Source organism: Cucumis melo, chromosome 7 (genome assembly GCF_025177605.1).
Source record: "Cucumis melo cultivar AY chromosome 7, USDA_Cmelo_AY_1.0, whole genome shotgun sequence".
Classification (NCBI taxonomy): domain Eukaryota; kingdom Viridiplantae; phylum Streptophyta; class Magnoliopsida; order Cucurbitales; family Cucurbitaceae; genus Cucumis; species Cucumis melo.
In genome coordinates this window covers 16376819-16397919 of record NC_066863.1, presented here as the reverse complement: position 1 = coordinate 16397919, position 21101 = coordinate 16376819, and the positions used below count along the sequence as shown (strand labels likewise).

Here is a 21101-nt window from a genome sequence, read left to right as displayed (position 1 = left end):
ATCTCAAAATTTTATGGGAAGAAGGGGTTCAGTGTTTTGATGCGTATAAAGAAGAATATTTCACTTTGCGAGCCGTCTTATTGTGGACTATCAATGATTTTTCTGCATATGGTAATTTATGTGGGTGTACTGTCAAAGGCTTTAAGGCTTGTCCAATATGTGGAGAAGAGACTACTTCAATCAGACTACAACATGGAAAAAAAAATGTATACATGGGACACAGGAAATATTTGCCAAGATATCATCCTTATAGATTACAGAAAAAGAATTTTGATGGTAAGCAAGAGCATGGAAAGCCTCCACAACCCTTGTCAGGAGAGGCCATCTACTTTAAACTCAAAGAAATGATTTTTTCTTCTGGGAAGAATTGTGGCAAGAATAATAATGAAGGTGGCAATGACTACTGGAAAAGAAGATCAGAATTCTTCGAACTACCATATTGGAAGAACTTGCATGTACGACATTGTCTGGACGTAATGCATATTGAGAAGAATGTATGCATGAATATAGTAGGAACATTGCTTGATTTACCAGGCAAAAGTAAAGATGGGATGAATAATAGACTTGATCTAGTGGACATGAATATAAGACCAGAATTGGCACCAATGGTTACAGGTAATAAAACTTACATACCTGCAGCATGTTATACATTGTCAAGAGAAGAGAAGTATCGGTTTTGTAAGACTTTGGCTGAAATTAAAGTTCCAGAAGGATATTCATCAAATATTAGAAGTATTGTCTCTTTGAATGACTTAAAACTTAATGGCCTTAAATCGCATGACTGTCACGTTTTAATGCAACAATTGCTTCCAATTGCAATACGTTCAATCCTACCAAAGAATGTGAGATACACTATAAGTAGACTGTGTTTTTTCTTCAATGCGATTTGTGCTAAAAGTTTCTCCGTATCAGAGCTTGATGCATTGCAAGAAGATATAGTAATGACTTTATGTAATCTTGAGAAGTATTTTCCACCCTCTTTTTTCACAATTATGGTTCATCTGGTTGTTCATCTTGTGAGAGAAGTAAAACTTTGTGGTCCTGTATATTTGCGGTGGATGTACCCATTTGAAAGATACATGAAAGTGTTGAAAAGTTTTGTTCGTAATAGAAATCGACCTGAAGGATGCATTGCAGAAGCACAAGTATGTGAAGAGGCTGTTCACTTCTGTTCGGATTTTCTTTCTGGATTAGATGAAATTGGTCTTGGATCACTAAATTCAAGGGAAGAGAAACAAATCGATAGGCCGTTGTCAGCGGGAACCTATGTCCGCCCTGATATGCAGGAACTGAAGCAAGCACATCTTCACATTTTACAGAACACTGAAGAAGTACATCCATATATAGAGTATGATTTCTTATCATCATACACTAACACCATTAAATTACCCTTAAGAACACATAATTTATATTTATTAACTATATTGTAGAGAACATATGAATCATCTCAAAATTGAAAACCCAAGAAGAGCAAAAAATGAACAGTGGCTACAAGTTGAACATAATCGATCATTCGGTGCATGGATACGAGATAAGGTGAATGAAAACTTCAAATCATCCATGTTGTTTTATTATTATTGTTTAGCAGTCCCAACATATAACTCTTTTTTTTAATAGGTGATGTGTGAATTACATGAAGGAAAGGTAGTCTCGAACACAATACGATGGCTTGCACATGGCCCCAATTGTGGTGTAATGACGTATGATGGGTATATGGTTAACGGATGTTCTTACCACACTAAGTCCCGTGATGACCATCGAACTGTTCAAAATAGTGGGATTATGTTAGTGGCAACGACAATGCAGGTGTCAAGTGCGAAGGACAAAAATCCAGTGATTGGTGACATGTCTTTCTATGGGATCATTGAAGACATTTGGGAAGTTAGTTACAATACGTTCAATACTGTTCTTTTCAAATGCAAATGGGTTGAAAATAAGAATGGTGTTCGAATAGACGATCTTCATTTCACGTTGGTTGACCTTAGCCGAATTGGACATTCTTCAGATTCCTTCATTATTGCCACACACGGACAACAAGTCTTTTATGTCTCAGATCCTGTTGATCCAAGATGGTCGGTTGTTGTAAGGCCACCACAAAAAGACTTTCCGTACAAATGTGCTAATGATGACCTTGGAGATATGTTGCCACACTACCCCCCAGTTTCAAAATGGAATTCAACAACTGACATTGATGAAAGTGGGGATGCATACACTAGACTTGACTGTGAAGGCATATGGGTTACCACTTGACTTTCATACGTATGTAAAGTAATTAAACTCTCTTTGAATCTATACAAGTTTCTTGATTCTGGGTCGATTAGTTGTGGAAGTTCTAAAGAAGAACGAGCCCAATTGTTGACTGCACGATTACTTGGAACAGATTACGATCAACTCTTACTGTTTCCTTACAATTTCGGGTATGTTCATAACCTAAAGTTATTGATAGGAATTGTGGTTACAGTAGTCTAAGATGTAGTATTATTGTTTGACACATATATTTAGGAATCATTGGACATTGGTTGTAATAAACCTTACGAAGGATGCTGCCTTTTGGATAGACCCTTTGAAAAACCGTATTGACCCAGATGTAACCGAAGTAGTTGAAAGGTATGTCATACTTACTTTTACCTTTACTTCCTTTTTTCTTAATGAGACAATATTTTAATTAGTTCAAACTTCAATATTATTCTGTAGGTCGTTCAACATAATGAACAAGAAAAAACCTGCTTGGAGGATCGTGAAGGTATGTGAATATCTATATTGCTATGGGTTGTATATTAATCCATATTTCTAACATAGGTGAACTCATGTGTATGTGTATCTCCAGTGTCCTAAGCAATCAGGAGTAGTAGAATGTGGTTATTACGTGATGCGGTTCATGCGTGACATCATAATGTCAACGAGTACTTCTATCATACAGATAGTAAGCATAACAGTTATAAAACTAGCGTGCATATATACTTTTTTGTAAATGAAACTCATTTAGAACCACTTCATTGTCTACAGATGAAAGATTCACCTCGTGCGTACACACAGGATGACATTGATTGTATAAGGTCTGAGTGGGCTGAGTTTGTAGGGAAGCACGTACATTGTGCTTAGGATAAGATATTTTGTTACACATTTTGTCACATATTTTGTCATATACTTTGCACATATTTTGTCATATATTTTGTCACATATTTTTGTGTTCGAGCTACCATGGAAAATACAGTGCTGGAGGAAAATACAACTGTCATGTTCAATATCAATGAGGTAAGGTTATCTTAGAATGTATTAAAATGCAGTTTTTTAAGTTCATCAAATTATCTCCATTGATTTAGTATCTCCTTTTGTACTTTGTTCTAGTTATCTTAGCGTGTTGTTGATCTTGAAGTGTGTTGTTGATCTTGAAATGTGTATGTAATTATTGTTGAAGTGTGTTGTTCATAAGTGTTGTTGATCGTGGAGTGTGTATGTAATTATTGTTGAAGTGTTGTTGATCTTGAAGTGTGTTGTTGATAAAAGAGTGTTGTAGATAAAGAAGTGTTGTTGATCTTGAAGTGTGTATGTAATTATTGTTGATCTTGAAGTGTTGTTGATCTTCAAGTGTGTATGTAATTATTCTTGAAGTGTGTTGTTGATAAAAGAGTGTTGTAGATAAAGAAGTGTTGTTGACTTTGAAGTGTGTATGTAATTATTGTTTAAGTGTGTTGTTGATAAAAGAATGTTGTACATAAAGAAGTGTTATTGATATTGAAGTATGTATGTAATTGTTGTTGAAGTGTGTTGTTCATAAAAGAGTGTTGTAGATAAAGAAGTGTTGTTGATCTTCAAGTGTTGTTGATCTTGAAGTGTGTATGTAATTATTGTTTAAGTGTGTTGTTGATAAAAGAATGTTGTACATAAAGAAGTGTTGTTGATATTGAAGTGTTGTTGATCTTGAAGTATGTATGTAATTATTGTTGAAGTGTGTTGTTCATAAAAGAGTGTTGTAGATAAAGAAGTGTTGTTGATCTTGAAGTGTTGTTGATCTTGAAGTGTGTATGTAATTATTGTTTAAGTGTGTTGTTGATAAAAGAGTGTTGTAGATAAAGATGTTGTTGATCTTGAAATGTGTATGTAATTATTGTTGATATTGAAGTGTTGTTGATCTTGAAGTGTGTATGTAATTATTGTTGATATTGAAGTGTTGTTGATCTTGAAGTGTGTATGTAATTATTGTTGAAGTGTGTTGTTGATAAAAGAGTGTTGTAGATAAAGAAGTGTTGTTGATTTTGAAGTGTGTATGTAATTATTGTTTAAGTGTGTTGTTGATAAAAGAATGTTGTACATAAAGAAGTGTTGTTGATATTGAAGTGTTGTTGATCTTCGACGTCTTCGTTCAATCCTTTTCCTTTTTATCGTTTAAATGATTAAATGTAGGGATGTATATTAACGTTTCTTTGTCAAGTATACTTCTGTCCTGTTGATTACATTTACTTGCAAGGTGTGGTTATTACGTGATGCGGTTCATGCGTGACATCATAATTGTTGAAGTGTGTTGTTGATAAAAAAATGTTGTAGATAAAGAAGTGTTGTTGATCTTGAAGTGTGTTGTTGATCTTGAAGTGTGTTCTTTTTGGTTTTGCTAGGTTGACAAAGGTCTTAACAAGGCAAAAGGGAATCCTATGGCATTCTATAAGGTATGTACTCAATCATGTTATGGTTGAATAGGCAAACATATTTGAAGTGTGTATGTGTTCTATGTTGTTGAAGTGTGTTGTTCATAAAAGAGTGTTGTAGATAAAGAAGTGTTGTTGATCTTGAAGTGTTGTTGATCTTGAAGTGTGTATGTAATTATTGTTTAAGTGTGTTGTTGATAAAAGAATGTTGTACATAAAGAAGTGTTGTTGATATTGAAGTGTTGTTGATCTTGAAGTATGTATGTAATTATTGTTGAAGTGTGTTGTTGATAAAAAAGTGTTGTAGATAAAGAAGTGTTGTTGATCTTGAAGTGTGTTCTTTTTGGTTTTGCTAGGTTGACAAAGATCTTAACAAGGCAAAAGGGAATCCTATGGCATTCTATAAGGTATGTACTCAATCATGTTATGGTTGAATGGGCATACATATTTGAAGTGTGTATGTGTTCTATGTTGTTGAAGTGTTGTTCATCATGAAGTGAATGTGATGTGTTTATGTGGGTGAATGTGTTGTCTTGTTGAATTATTTTGTTTCTTTTCTTTTCTTATTAGGTTTTGCCACAATCCATTGGAGCAATGAAACCATGGATACGCCAATTAGTTGATGTATAGCCTTTTTTATAGGTTTGGTAGGAATTTTTTTTGTTTAAATGTAATTATTTAAAATATTTTGTTCGTACGAAAAAACATTTGTACTAACAATTAAAGCAATATTAGTAAGTGTTTATTTCTATTAAAGCGTTCACCTTTTTTCCATTTGTTATTGTATTGGTATGTAATGTTATGTGTAATGGCAGGGCGACAACAAATGCATAATTCAATAAGAAATAGGGCTTTTGAAAAAAGGGACTAAAAAACACAACTATGACATTAAAATTGAAAAATAAAACTGTCATCGAAAAAGTTTTATTGACAGTTAATAAAAGTCATGGTAAGTAAAATGATGACAGTTAAAAAGTGTCATAAATGATAAATAATGACATTTAATATCAGTCATAGATTATTAACAATGACAGTTATATTCCGTCATAAAATGTCAACTATGACAGTTATAATCTGTCTTAAAATATAAACAATGATAGTAATTAACTGTCATCGAATATATATAATGACAGTTATATTCTGTCATAAAATGTAAATTGTGATAGTTATTAACTGTCATCGTAGCTAAATAATGACAGTTATATTCAGTCATTAAAAAAAATCTTTTGTGACAGGTATTATGTGTCATTGAAACGACATTTCGTGACAGTTTATACAACTGTCATAAAATACTTTTAATGACTGCCGCATCAATGACTGCAAAAAACTGTCACGAAAACCTTTAATGACAGCATTTAACTGTCATTGTAGGCCCTTTTTCTACTAGTGAGCAAACAGATGGAAGCAACATGGCTTTTTTTAGTTTCACTAAGAGATGGAAGAATAATAAGCAACATGGAAGCAATACTACAGCCATAACAATATGCACTGCAAAAACAAATGTCTAAATTCAAATGGACAAAAATGTACATAAAGAAAGAATAATAAAAGAGAAAGCACATAACGGTATATGCAATTGAAATAGAAACTAAGAGATCAGTTCAGTCAGTAACTAGACAGGTAAAAGGTCAGTAGGGGCATCCTTCAAGGATAAACTAAACTCTCAAAGTGAGCCGTACGGGGTAAACCAAAAAACTTCAGCCTTTTGTAGGACAGCCATTGGTTAAAGTTTATGAAAAAACTAAACTCTTAAAGCAACATATAACGTTCTTAAATGCTTGCCCTTGTCAAGGCTATTGTTTCCTTCAAGAGGCAATACATTAAAAAAATGGTTCCAGACCCAGCAATCTCTAAAGGATTTAGCAAGGAGATAACCATTGCATTTACTAAAATTTCGTGTTCCCTATATCAAGCCCCCATCCTTCAAGAGACAAACAAACAAACAAACAAATCGTCGACTAATAACTACCATTGAATCCATCCCCCAAAGATGTCTGTAACATGCATTCTTAATTAGGACATGTAAATTATTGCCAATCTATACATGATACGTGAGACAAATTCCCTAGTGATATTTAAGGTGCAAAACATAAACGATTAGTCTCATAACAAACAAAAGATTAGTCAGACATCAAACTTCAAATATTCTCATATAAGAAAGAAGTGAGAAAGTCAAAGACTCCACTACAAATAACTTTCCACGAGAAACAACTACACAACGATTCTATACGACGATCAAAACGGGCGTAAGGATTTTAGTTTTGTGTTGTACATAAGTTTAAGGTTTAAGGTTAATGTAATTTGGTTAATTTAGTTGTAAATATTTGGTTAATTTAATGACAACTAGCCTTCTATTGTATAAAGAACTCATGTAATGAAGTTGGGTTAATTTATGTTATGAATTTTGGTGTTAGAACACTACATCAGTCTTTATTTTACTTAAGATGTTTAGCATGTAAAAAGGATTCAAAAGTTAGGATCAATTGGTATTGTTCAGAAGGAGAACGATGTCGGTTGGCTTCACGCCACATCTTAGGCCGAGCAAGAAGGTTCCCGAGGTGGAGTGTGACAACGACGATCGAAAAAAGGGAAGAGTGACGACAGTGGTGGCAAGCACGGTGGTGGCGAGTGCTGGGCATGAACGTTGTCGAAAAAAGACTCCTAATAGTGGTGGCAAGCACAACAATGGTCGAAGAAAGGGAAGAATGATGATGGTGGTGGCGAGCATAGGTTGGGCACAGTGGTAGTGAGGGCTAGGCCCGAACGTTGTCGAAGAAAAAGAGTTTTCAATGGTGGTGGCGAGCACAGGCTGGGCATGAGGGACGACAGTGGTGGTGATGGCAGCGGCTGTTTAGAGAAGAAAGGAAAGAGTGTGAGATGAGATTGAGAAGAGAAGGAAAAAATTGTCAAAAGAGGAAGAAATCGTGTGTGGGATATTGAGAAAGAGTAAAGAGAGAAATAATTAATTTTTTACAAAATTTAAAAAAAAAATCTAAAAATGAGCTTTAATGTCTCTTTTCAAAAGGAGGATGCTTAATGTCAATTTTAAACCGACATTAAACATCTGCCTTTTAAAAAGTGACAGTAAAGCTCCTTTTTCATTTTTTTCAACTGACATTAAAGGCCACATTTCTTTTAGTGAAGTTTTAAAAGGTAAACCTCCCATTGAAATATTATTTAACAATAAAATGAACTTTACGAATTTGAAGGTATTTGGCTATGCATGTTTCTCTTATTTACGAAGTATCAAATGAACAAATTTCAATTTCATTCTGAAAAGTGCATCTATCTGAGCCTAAGCCCATAACACAAAAGATTGAAGTGCCTTACTACATCTGGGAGAGTTGTTATATCGCGACATGTCCAGGTCAATAAGGTGAGTTTACTTTTTCCTTCCAAACAATTTTTTCCAGCCCATTTTAATAATGAGCCTAATACCTCTTCTACTCCAAACTCGTTCATGGTCATACTTCCTCCTTCACCCCATTACTGAAGGGATGAAAGCCCTTGCACAGTGAAAAAATTATAGAGACTTTAACTTAATTTAATTGGAAACCTAAAATATCAATACATTAGCAAAAAAATGTACAGAAACTAATTTCTATTATGGTAAAATTGCTAAAAAATAATATTATAGAAAATTACATAGAAGAGGAAACTTACAATCGTGGACGAATCTGGATCTACAAACCACCAAATTTGGAGATACCACCACTTGGAAACCTTCCTATTCTCTAGCTTATTTGGTTTGTGGGAACCAAACATGGAAAATAAAATTTTCAAAGAAAGTGAGAAAGAGTTTTATTCTTCTAGAGAGAATTGGAGTGTACGCAAAATCACAGACTATTCTTGTGGGTTGTTACTTAGAAATTTCCCTCTTCTTCAAACAAAAGAAGTGGGAAGTTGAGAGAAAAAATGGGAACGTGGAAAAATCGGTCACGTTTCCTATTAATTTAATAAATTAATATTAATATTAAAATAATTAATTAATTACATTACATAATTAATTAATTAAATTACATAATTAATTAAGTTAATAATTAATTAAATCATATTTAATTAATATTTCATTTAAATCATATTTAAATGAATATCTCTCGCATAATCTATAGTTTTAATTTAATTAATTTAATTTAATCAAATTAAACTAAACTATTAATTATTCTCCAAATAATTAAGGGAAACTTACATACATGTAACAAAACACCAAACTATTTACAAGTCCGTGTAACAAAGTCCATAAAGTTAGTCATTTTTTAAATTTTCAAGTTTGTCCTCTAATCTTTCTTCTCTTCCTCACGATGAAATTGTCTCTCCTACGATTTCTTTCATCATCTTCATATGCGATTTCTTTCATCGTCTTTCTTCTTTTCCTTTTCTTTTTTTCTGTGATTTTTTTCCATCATCTTTCTTATTTTCCAATTATTTTTTTATGTCGTTAAATCTTTCCATCGTCTTTCTTCTTTTCCTCTTTTTTTTTGTTGTGATTTCTTTCCATCGTCTTTCTACTTTTCTGATTTTGCGATTTCTTTCAATCATCTTTCTTCTTTTTTTATTCTTTTTTACGTAATTTAATATTTTCATCGTTTTTCTTCTTTTCTTATTCTTTTTTACGTTGTTTAATCTTTCCATCATCTTTCTTCTTTTCTTTTCTTTTTTTCTGTGATTCCTTTCCATCGTCTTTCTTCTTTTTCTCTTCTTTTTTACGTCGTTTAAATTTGAACAACCAAATCTAAATAACCGTGTATAAAAAAATAGCAAAATCTAAAAAATTATGTATAAAAAATCTTGAAAAAAATCATTTAAATTGAAGTAGCTAAATGTAAACGATTGTGTAAAAAAATAAATCATTAGTAGACAAATCTAAACAATCGTGTAACAAAAGAATTAAAAAAAATCGTTTAGCGAAATCTAAACGATCGTATAAAAAAAACAAACGATCGTGTAGCAAAAGAATTTTAAAAAATCGTTTAGCCAAATTGAAACGATCGTGTACCAAGTTTTGATTGGAGTAGCCAAATGTAAATGATCGTGTAAAAAAAATAAATCATCGGTAGACAAATCTAAACGATCGTGTACCAAAAGAATTAAAAAAAATCGTTTAGCCAATTCTAAACGATCGTATCAAAACAATAAACGATCATGTACCAAAAGAATTTTAAAAAATCGTTAGATTTGGCTAAACGATTTTTTTACACGATGGGTCCCCAAATCTAAACGATCAAATCTAAACAATCGTGTAACCAAGTTTAAACGTAACCAAATTAAACGATCGTGTAACAATTTTAAACGATAGAATTGAAAAAATAAATTATAGTCATATCTAAACGATCGTGTACCAAACAATAGCCAAATCTAAACGATCGCAAATATATTACGTGCGCATTGCTGACGGCGTAGTTGACGGGGCATTTTTTGTATTTTACACGATGTGTCTCTGGGCTTTTTCCGTTTTTGGAATTGTTCTATAGATAGTAAATAATTTGCCGCTCTTTTATATTTTTTAAAAGACCCCATTAATTAATTTTTAAATTAAATATCTTCTATTTAATTTAATCCAAATTTGAATCATATTCAAATATAAATTTTTCTCACAACCTATAGTTTTAATATATATGTATCATATACACATTAAATTTTAAGCTATATTTTTAATATGAATCTAATTCACATTAAATTAATATTTGAACCTATTCAAATATTTTGTTCTCTCATAAATTAATTTTGAATCATATCCAAAATTAAATTTATATATTAAAGTCTAATTAAAATATAAACTTTATATTATAAGGGGTCTTTTCAAGAATATAAAAAAGCGGTAAAATATTTACACTGTATAGAACAATTCTAAAAATGAAAAAAGCCCAGAGGCCCACCATGTAAAATACCAAAAATGCCCCATCAACTACGTCGTCAATAACGCACGTAATATATTTACGATCGTTTAGATATAGTTTAATATATACGCGATCGTTTAGATATGGCTACAACGCGACCGTTTAGATATGCCTATAATGATGGAACTAAACCAACTAGGGCATACAGCAGCGTAAGGAAAAGATCATGCTTTACTCTATATGCATCTAAACAATTTAGAAATTAACATGCATCTACTATGCGATGGGCCTAAACGAGGAGCCTAAAAAGTAAACAATGAACTTACATTTTATTGTTCTGTACTTCTTCAATCCTTTTTCTTCTCTGCCTAAAAATCACGAACAAGGACAACCACCAAGTTGACCTACTATGCTCAGGACTAAGAACGGAGTTGTGGGACTCGGTTTTGTGAAGTAAAACTTAGAGAGAAATGGGAAGTGGTGTATCGTTTAGGTGATAATTTTTGTAAAAAACATCATCCTCTTCTCATTCTATAATGAGAAGTTTTATATGAAATTTACATACAAATTGCATGTAAATTATTTCATATAATATCAACACCTAATCAATTCATTAACTCTTTAATGAAATTAGTGAATTCAAATTCACAATAATCTGCCACATTTCCCATTAACCGTTAATTAATAAAGTAATTAGTCAAAGAGGCATTGTGGTCATTTGACCAATTAAGTCAAAGTCAAACTTTCACTTTTCTTAGTCAAAAGTCAACTTTTTGACTTTTTGCTATTTTACCCATCTTGACTAATTCTAACCTCCCGAGTATGAATCCGCATTCATTTTTCTAAAATTCAAATCATATTTGAATATAAATCCGGTCAAAGGTTCAAAGTTAAAAATCAATATGTTGACTTTTACAACTTTGACCGTTCCAAAACTTTCCAAGCTTTTAAATATGAATCTATATTCATATTTATTTAAATCATTTTTAAACACAAAGCTTAAAGTTTATTTCTATCGACTTATATCTTATATATATTTGTCAGTTTCTCTCTCTTTTCTTTAATTCTAACAATTCGAGTTACTTCAACATATTGTTCTTAGTTGAATCCATATGAGCTAGTAGGGGAACCTAATGGACCTATAGATCATGGGCAGCAACGATTCGAGATTAACTAGCTAAACTCTTTTAGACCAAGCTTAATCAACATTCGTTAACTCAAGAGTCATTCCACTAAAGACTCTTAGTTGCACTCCCCTCACTATAGATATATTTCTGTCCACCTGATATAACCATGATGGATAAGTCGATCCTTCACAGGTTGTTTGTAATCTTGGCTGGGTCAAAATATTGTTTTACCCCCGATATTACATCTTGTTCCTTAAGACCCACTGATCTACTATTGAACAATTGGTTTAAGGTCCAGCTTTTAAACCTGAATCTTTCTCGGACCAATGAGAAGGTGGGACCCCTTGTTCAAGACTTGAATTCAGTCCTTAAGGGAACAACCTAACTACTATCCCAGAAGTGGGTAGGAGAGAATTCCATCTTGCACCCTATGTCCCTAGCTATCCACTTGGTCTTACCCCTGAAATGGGAGGCTTATTGGGTCAGCAATGTTGAGCTGCCCTCACCTATGCAGATCTAAGGATACTATCGAATGAACAGAAGTTCATAGTTCGCTCAGGATTAAGATCAAGTTACCTAGGTCATCATAATTAAAATAGCCAGTTTATAGTTTACGGTGTTATAAGTAAAAGTGACTATTTCGTGGTTCCAATCTTACGTAAACCATTTACAGAGGACGCCCCCACTCCCATGTCTCTATATAAACAATTCAGGATTACATCGTTTGTACTAACTACGGAGCGGGTCGCATCCATAGTGTTTTTCTAGAATAAGGTGCCCAACCTTATTCATATACTATAGACTATTTGGGCTATTAACTTGAACTTAATCCATGTTTATGTCTCTACATAAAGTTCAAGTGTATTTGACAAACTCATTAAAATAGCCTCGACATCTTAACTTATTGGTTTTAAGACTATAACATTCAATAATAAATTTTATTGAGTCAAATAACAAAGTACAAGTTTTAACACACAAATTCCAACATATAATTTATACGTGATCGTTTAGATATGGCTACAACTTATACGCGATCGTTTAGATATGTCTACAATTTATTTTTTCAATTCCATCGTTTACTTTTTTTACACGATCGTTTACATTTGGCTACTCCAATCCAAATGATTTTTTCAAGATTTTTTATACACGATCTTTTATTTTTTTTACACAATCGTTTACTTTTTTAAACGATCATTTACATTTGGCTACTCTAATCTAAATGGTTTTTTTTCAAGATTCTTTATGCACAATCTTTTATTTTTTTACACGATTGTTTACATTTGGCTACTTTAATCTAAATGGTTTTTTTTCAAGATTCTTTATACACGATCTTTTAGATTTTTCTATTTTATTGTACACAATCTTATACACAGCCGTTTAGATTTGGTTACCCAAATGTAAACCAAATCTAAACGCGAAAAAGGAAAAAAGACGATGGAAAGAAATTGCAGCGATGAAAAGAAATCAAAGCGAAAAAAACAAAGAGGAAAAGAAGAAAAACAATGGAAAGATTAAACAATATAAATAAAGAATTAAAAAATAAGAAAGATGATAGAAAGAAATCGCAGAAAAGAAAAAGAGAAAAAAAGAAAGACGAAATCGTAGGGGAAGACGGGGAAGACAAAATAACAAGAGGAAGGCGAATCGCGAGGAGAAAAGAAATTTGGAAAGGCAAATCTAGAATATTTTAAAAATGGCTAACTTTATGGGGCTTTGTTACACAGGCCGTAAATAGTTTACAATTTTGTTACATTTATGTAAGTTTCCCATATTATAATGTATCACCATATATTATATTAAAATATAAACTTTATATTATAATATATAGGGGTCTTTTCAAAAATATAATAAAGCGGCAAAATATTTACACTGTATAGAACAATTTCAAAAACAAAAAAAAGCTCACAAGTTCACAATGGAAAATACAAAAAATTCCCCATCAACCACGCCGTCAACAACGCGCGTAATATATTTGGTACACGATCGTTTAAATTTGGCTATTGTGAGATACATGATCGTTTAGATTTTGATAGCCAAATCTAAATGACTTTTTATTTTCAATTCTATCATTTAATTTGATTACACTGTCATTTAATTTTGTTATATGATCATTTAAATTTGGGTACACGATCGTTTAGATTTAATTGTTTAGATTTTAGTAGACAAATCTAAACGACTTTTTTTTCAAAATTTGGTACACAATATTTAGATTTGGCTAAACTAATTTTTTTAAGATTCTTTTGGTACACGATCGTTTAGATTTTTTTACACGATTGTTTATTTTTTCAAGATTTTTTGGTACATGATCGCTTAGATTTGTCTACATGATCGTTTATTTTTTTTTACACGATCATTTAGATTTTTCTATCCCAATCTAAATGATTTTTTTCAAGATTCTTTATGCACAATCGTTATTAGTACATGATCGTTCAGATTTGGCTACCCAAATCTCAACGACGTTTTTTACAAGTCTACACGATCTTGAACAACGAAATAAAAGTTTGAAAAGAAAATAGAACTTTTATATTTGATACATGATGTTGAACCATATAACAAGCTGGAAAAAAAAAAAAGAAAAAGAAGAAAGACAGACAGTTGAAAGAAATTGCAGTGAAGAGGAGAAGAAGGACAGAAAGACAAACCTGGAATATTTAAAAAATGGCTAATTTCATGGGCTTTGTTACACGAGCTGTAAATATTTTACTGCTTTGTTATATTTATGAAAATTTACCTAATATATATTTAATTAATAGAATAACTCCCTATGTGGAGGGAGAGGGAGGGAGTTATTTGATAATTTCCCCTCCATCCCTATTAAAAAATGGTTTAGATATAGAATCTCTCAAAGAGGACTTTTTGTGCTCTGTTTTTCACGATCTCTCTTTTGCAAAATCTCTCAAAACTTTTCCCTTCACTAAATCACTATCACTAAAACCCACAACAACTTGTGTGATTTTTACCTTAAGAATAAAAAAGGAAGACTTCGTGGTATTCTAGGGAGGAATCTACAAAGTTTAGATTTTTTTTCCCTTTCCTCTTTAGAAAAGCATGTTTAGTTTTAATTTTTGTTTTCTCTGAATTTTGTTGTTTAATTATCCAAATTGAATTCTATTTGCATCGCCTTTATATACATCCGCTATGACAATTTCATTCCTTTAGCAATAGTAGAGCGAGCTTCTCGTATTTTTTTTTATTGTGTTTATGTGAGCGAATGGCTCCACCTGAAGAATCTTGTACAAATCGTTTGAAGAGTCAGCAGTGACTCGAAGAATCTTAAAGGAAGTAGGGATTTCGGCGACACTGTCAAGGTTTGAATCAAGGCGATGGGCTTGCTTAGCATACTTGAGAGCAAACTTAAGTTAGATTCTCTAAACCTCTTCTTGCCAGTTCTCTAAGACGCTAAGCTTCTAATTTCTCCTTTGGTTACTCCCTTCATATTGATAGAGCGGCGATGGCGATGGCGGAGGAGGGAGTTCGTGATCGAATTTTGCTGCCTTCAGAATACAAATGAGGAAAAAAGAGAATCAGGTATCACATGAGCTCGATCCACTTTGTTAGACTTAAAAATTTCGTGAGAATCATAAAATAATTAAATGACAATTAGAAGGTACTTAGATGACAATTAAAAGAAAATCAAATTAAATTATTATTTCAAAAAGCTAACTAAAATGGAAAAAAAATTAAAAAGTAGAATGTGACAATTAGATGGTAATCAAATGTCTATTTCAGAAAGCTAACTAAAATTGAAAAACAAAAGTAGTCAAATAACAATCATAAGGTAATCAAGTAATATTATCTCAATATTTTGTCGTTGTGGTTAAGCTTTCAACGGTCATTTTTCATAGTGGCAATTAGATGATCGACAATGTTATGTAGATTAAAATGATGAAAAATAATCACAAACTACATAGTAATTAACAAAAAAAATATAAGATAATCATATGACAATCATAGTGTAATAGAAAAATTCTTAGCAGTTGACAAAAAAATTGGAAGGTAGATTATATGATAATATGATGGTAAATAAAAACCACTTGATAATTGACAAAAGATGGAAGATAATGAAAGGATTATCGATAAACTACTTAGTAATTATAAAAAATAAAAATAAAAATAAGGTCAGTAGATTTAAATGATATCATATTAAATCAAATAACAATGAGATGGTAAATTAGTATCATTACCAATTGATAACAATATACATCAAATAACAATCAGACAATAATCAGACGACAATCAAATAACAACCAATATGATTGATAATTAGTGGTAATAAGATGATAATCAAATAACGTTCAGACGGTAATAAAATGTAGTTACTCATTTTTAACTATAAGAGCATTTTGGTCATCCAAAAATTTCAGTTGGATTGGACTTGTTAATTTGTCATTTCTGCAAAATTTAAAATGTAAGGTCATGAACTTAATTTTCATTTTAGATTTTGCTATCGGTCTAAGTGCCCTTATATCAAAATATATGAGAAATAATTAAAGATACTTACAATACATGACTTTTGAGTTTCCTAATTTAGAATGTTCTTTCATTCCTTGTTGGATGGGATCTAAATAGTATTTGTGTTCTAAATTTATTGTAATTGTTGAGGAAAGTAGGACATTATTGTAAATAATGTATTACATATGAAGATTAATAGAATATAGGACCCTTGATAGATTCAAATGTGTATAAACCTTTAGACGATTTGGTCCAATTTAATATTAATATTTGACCTAATTTAGTATTAGGAAAAATTCATAAAATAGCACAAAGTAGAATATAAATTTAATTTATAGTACAAGGGAACAATATTTGTAAAAATTATAATTTTTTACCAGCCGTATGGTAAAATTTTTAAGAATATCAATTCCGCCCTACAATTTCCTTCCTCCCATGCTATCAGTAATCACTTCTATCAATGACAAATGCCTAATATGTCAATGTGTTTTTCATGAATTTATCACTAATAACTTGAACTTTGAATTCCTACATGATATAAATGATGATAGCATATTTTGAAATTATTAATTTATTTCAACAAAAGTTGCAACTATATCAATTTCATTTATACTATTAGTGATAGAAGCTATCATATGGATATTATGTTATTAGTGATAAAAGTTATCATATGGACAGTATGTTATTAGTGATTCAAAGTTATTGTCGATAGTATGCTAATATGATCGAAAAACAAATAACCAAAATATCACTTTATATTAGCATTACCTTGATATCATAGATATATAGTAGTCTATTAGGGATATTACTTATAAATGTTATTAGTGATATTCTTCTGTTGTTATCGCTGATAGATACTATTAATGATCGCAGTAGAAGAATATTATTGATAGTAGCTATCAAAAATAACTATTGGTAGCCTAATTAAACCTCATCAATTTACCAAGGAGACATCACTTATAAAAAAATATTCTTTTAATGATATCACTTATACTTACTATCAAAGGTATTCTTCTAATGCAATCATTGATAGATAATGTTTGTGATATCATTTTATGCCGATAGCAATATAGAAAAATTACTTATAGTAGCTATTAGGAATATCAATTGATAGCAACATCGTCGATAGAAGATATCAGTGATAGCAACTGATACCACATTTCTCAAATTGAAACGTATTACTGATAGCAGTTATCAGCGATAGCAGCTGATACCATATTTCTCAAATTAACAATTACTTTTCCCTTCGGTGGCTATCATTGATGAAAGATGACGCTGATAGTCTTATGAATTATATCAACTGATAACATATTTCTCAAATTAATAGCTATTATTGATAGCATCTCTCCGAGAGAAAAAAAATGTTCATAATGGTGACAAGTTATCACTGGTAGTAGTTATCAGTGATAACAACAGGTAACAACTATCTGTGATATTCACTAATTGTAGCTATTAGTGATAGCTTTCAATGTGAAAAGTTGAGAAGAAGTGTGTGAATTAATCATTTCTCAAATTGAAATCTATCAGTGATAGCATATATCACTAGTAATTATCAGTATAGATGCTGTTAGTGATTGATGTTGTTAGTGATAGATGTTGTCAGTGATAGATATCAGTAATAGATGCTATTCAGTGATAGTTTTTAGTTTGAGAAGTTCGACAAGAAACAGCCAAAATGGTGGTTTAACATGGATATTTAGTCTTTACCATTTTTTGTATTATATATACAATTATTTGATTCTTGTGCTAAATATGCTATTATTTTAGGTTTGTTTTATGCAACCAACCCTTAATATTAATATTTGGAGTAAAGTCACATTGACCCCAGAATAGGCTTAATTGACCAAATGTCCACCTAAGGCCCATAGTTTTCCTAATTAAAAACTCTTACGTTTACCTTTCTGCTTCTTTAAGTATATGAAGTTGAATCACACTTTTATTAGCATACAAACATTCTTGGGGGTCAATTTTGAGGGATTACAGGCTTTTGAGACTGTTTTTTATAAAGTTCAGTTTTATGACAAAATGAGGTATGAAAAGTCTACGATGTCCTTGTATGAAGATTTTCTTTTCTTCTTTTCACTCCAAAAAACCTAAAAGAGCTTTCTTTTTCCACTTTTTTCTCTATCTTTTTCTAACTCTTTTATTCTCGGCTCTCTTGTCATTTCTTAAAATTTCTAATCAATCTTGAACAAACTATCTTGCTATTTTAGAAAATATTTGGGTTTTTTCTCTTTATTGTTATAGATAATCCTCGTAAATTTTAATGTTCTCTTGGGTGAAACGTTTAAACCTTAAATGTATAATCCAAAATCAATTTTACAATTGTTCTAAGTGATTTGGGGTTTGTTCAATACAATTTTTTTTTAGCAATTTTTTGTTATTTTTTTCATCTCACATACATCTTTCACTTATCTCACTACTTCAAAAATTGAAATTTCTAAAAAAATCAATTTTATGCCTGTTTGAGGTTTTTAAATATATTTTAGAATAATTTTAAACATATATGAAGCTAGGTATTGAAAATTTGAACATTGCAAGATATGCGCAATATATTTTTTATATTAAAAAATAGCTAAAAAAACTTCATCAAACATGTGATAAATCAACATTAATCACATAAAACAACTATAATTGATTTGGTGTTTGAGTATTTCAAACATCTCACAACTTCTAAAATTTAAATGTTCAATTTCAAATCAATTATATACTTGTTTTATCGATTTAAGATGGTTTTATAATATGTTCAGGAGCTTTCTTTTAATCTAGCAAAAACTCTCGCACACATCTCATAATATTCAAATATGAAATACTCAAACAGCAAATCAATTAAATATGAAATACTCAAACAACAAATCAATTTTATACTTGTTTTATGTGATTTATGATGATTTTACCACATGTTTGATCAAGTCTTTTAGTTTTTTTTAATCTCATAAATATCCTGCACATATGTCTCGCAATGTCCAAATTTGAAACACTCAAATTCAAATTTGTTTGAAGTCACTCTAAAATATTTTTAGAACACCTTGAACACATAAAAATTATTTTGGATTAGAAATCTCAATTTTGGGAGTTGCGAGATAGGCCCGAGATGTTTGTAAGATATCTATGAGATGTTTACGAAGTGTTTGCAAGATGTTGTGCAACTCCAAATCAATTAGAGCAACTATAAAATTGTTTTTTGGATTGCACATTTAAAGTTTAAACGTTTCACTTCAGAGAACATTAAAGCTAAGAGAATTATTTATAACAATAGAAAAAATTAAAAAAATACAAACACTTTGCAAAATAGCAAGAGAATTTGTTCGAGAGTAACTAAAAATCCTAAGAAATGACAAGAGAGCTTGAAAGGAAAGAAGTTAGAGAAGGATAGAGAAAAGGTGGAAAAAGAAGGTTCTTTTATGTGTTTTTGGAAGAAAAAATAAGAAAGTAATATATCATGTAAGACACTGAACTTTTCATATCCCATTTTGTCCTAAAACTCAATTTTTTAAAAATCAATCCCACAAACCTATAACCCCTCATAACCAGTCTATTTTTTGTAATTCCCCAACATTGCTTCCTCAAATTGAAGTACACACATTCTATTGATTGATATCAATCAATTACCGAGAATAAACTACATCAAATCAAATCAACATCCACATGAAACACATGAACTATGTTTTTTTTACAGTTTTGAGTTTTGTGAAGTTGTCATACATAATAGGGGTAACAGGATCATTTTGACCTATAATGTAGGTACAATTTGAAGCGCACATTATCCCTCCGTTTAATAGTAGGAAGTAATACTATTGTCTCAGCCACAGTTGGTAATCTGATCCTTTGTCAACAAACTTTTGCCAGTTCCCATCCAAATGATTTTCCTTTGAGGGATTCCAATCAAAATGTCCAAGCTTCATTACCAGAGTATCTCCAACCTGTGCAACATATCCTTCATTGTTCGCATGGTATATCTTAACCGAGCTTCGACAATGGATCCCAGCACGTTGTCGAGCCTCAATTAACTCATTGATCATTTCACGAATCCCAAAATCATAAAAGTGGTCGTAGAAAATTGTAGGCTGCAAAATGAAACACAAAGTTAACAAAATTAAACTTCAGAAAAGGGAGAGGATTGAAGACGGGGACATCTGACATGACCGCAAGCAGACTCTGAAAACTAAAATTACCGCATAAAGCTTTACAAACAAGGAATAAACTTAGAAAAAAGACATAGCAAATGACAACGGATAACAATTTCATACCATTTTAACTTCATTGAAATAAGGTTGTTCGGTAGAGATGCTTAACAATTGATATAACCAAAGAGAGGAGCAGGAAAGGACTTAGACTACAATAGCCCATAGCCCACCCGCTTTGACTGATATAAGTCGACTAAAAATTGGTTGCTAGAATTATTTATATTGATCAGTCATGAATTATCATTGTCTGTTTTTCGTTACATTTTGAGGCAAGTTAAAGAGGTGTAGAATTTGAACAAAAGTAAATCAGTACAACTTGGAGAAAATACCGGTAATTGCAACTTACAAGGAAGAACATTATTCCAAATGGGATACAAAAAGAATGGCCTCAGTTTGATAACCATAGTTTCCTTTGACCTCCAAATTTCTTGTTTTGCTATCTATTTTTACCAATATTTCAAAAAACCAAACTAAATTTTGAAAACTAAAATAAAGTAAAATTTTAAAAATTGTTTATGTTTTCGGTTTTTGATTTAGAATTTGATGCAAATCATGGGAAGATATTGAAAAGAAAATAGACTTTAATTTTAAAAAACCAAGAAAAAAAACGAAATGGTTACAAAACGAGGTCATAAGAATAAAGATATTGATCTTCTTAGCTGAGATAAGAGTATTTTCGTAACACTCTATTGATATCTCTTTTTAGTCGTAATAATTCTCGCCCTCTATTTTTCCCCCTTCTTTTCTTCTTCATTTTCTAATCTACACTAGGAGGAATATATAATAAAATGATAAAAACAAATTTTTGCACTATGAAGAAAATAAACTAGATTCTTAGGATTCAGTGATTAAAAA

At 31.2% G+C, this 21101-nt stretch overlaps 1 protein-coding gene across 5 annotated transcripts in view; it reads right to left on the bottom strand.

Annotated features, from left to right (window-relative positions):
• Positions 1-19710: 19710 nt before the first annotated feature.
• LOC103495777 (uncharacterized) overlaps positions 19711-21101 on the bottom strand; it is a 32038-nt gene continuing 30647 nt past the window's right edge. For all 5 annotated transcript variants that reach the window (XM_008457441.3, XM_051087744.1, XM_008457442.3 and 2 more), the window contains exon 15: positions 19711-20126. In XM_008457441.3, the coding sequence (XP_008455663.2) occupies positions 19854-20126 (273 nt within the window). In that variant the 3' untranslated portion in view covers positions 19711-19853. The remainder of the gene's footprint in view (positions 20127-21101) is intronic.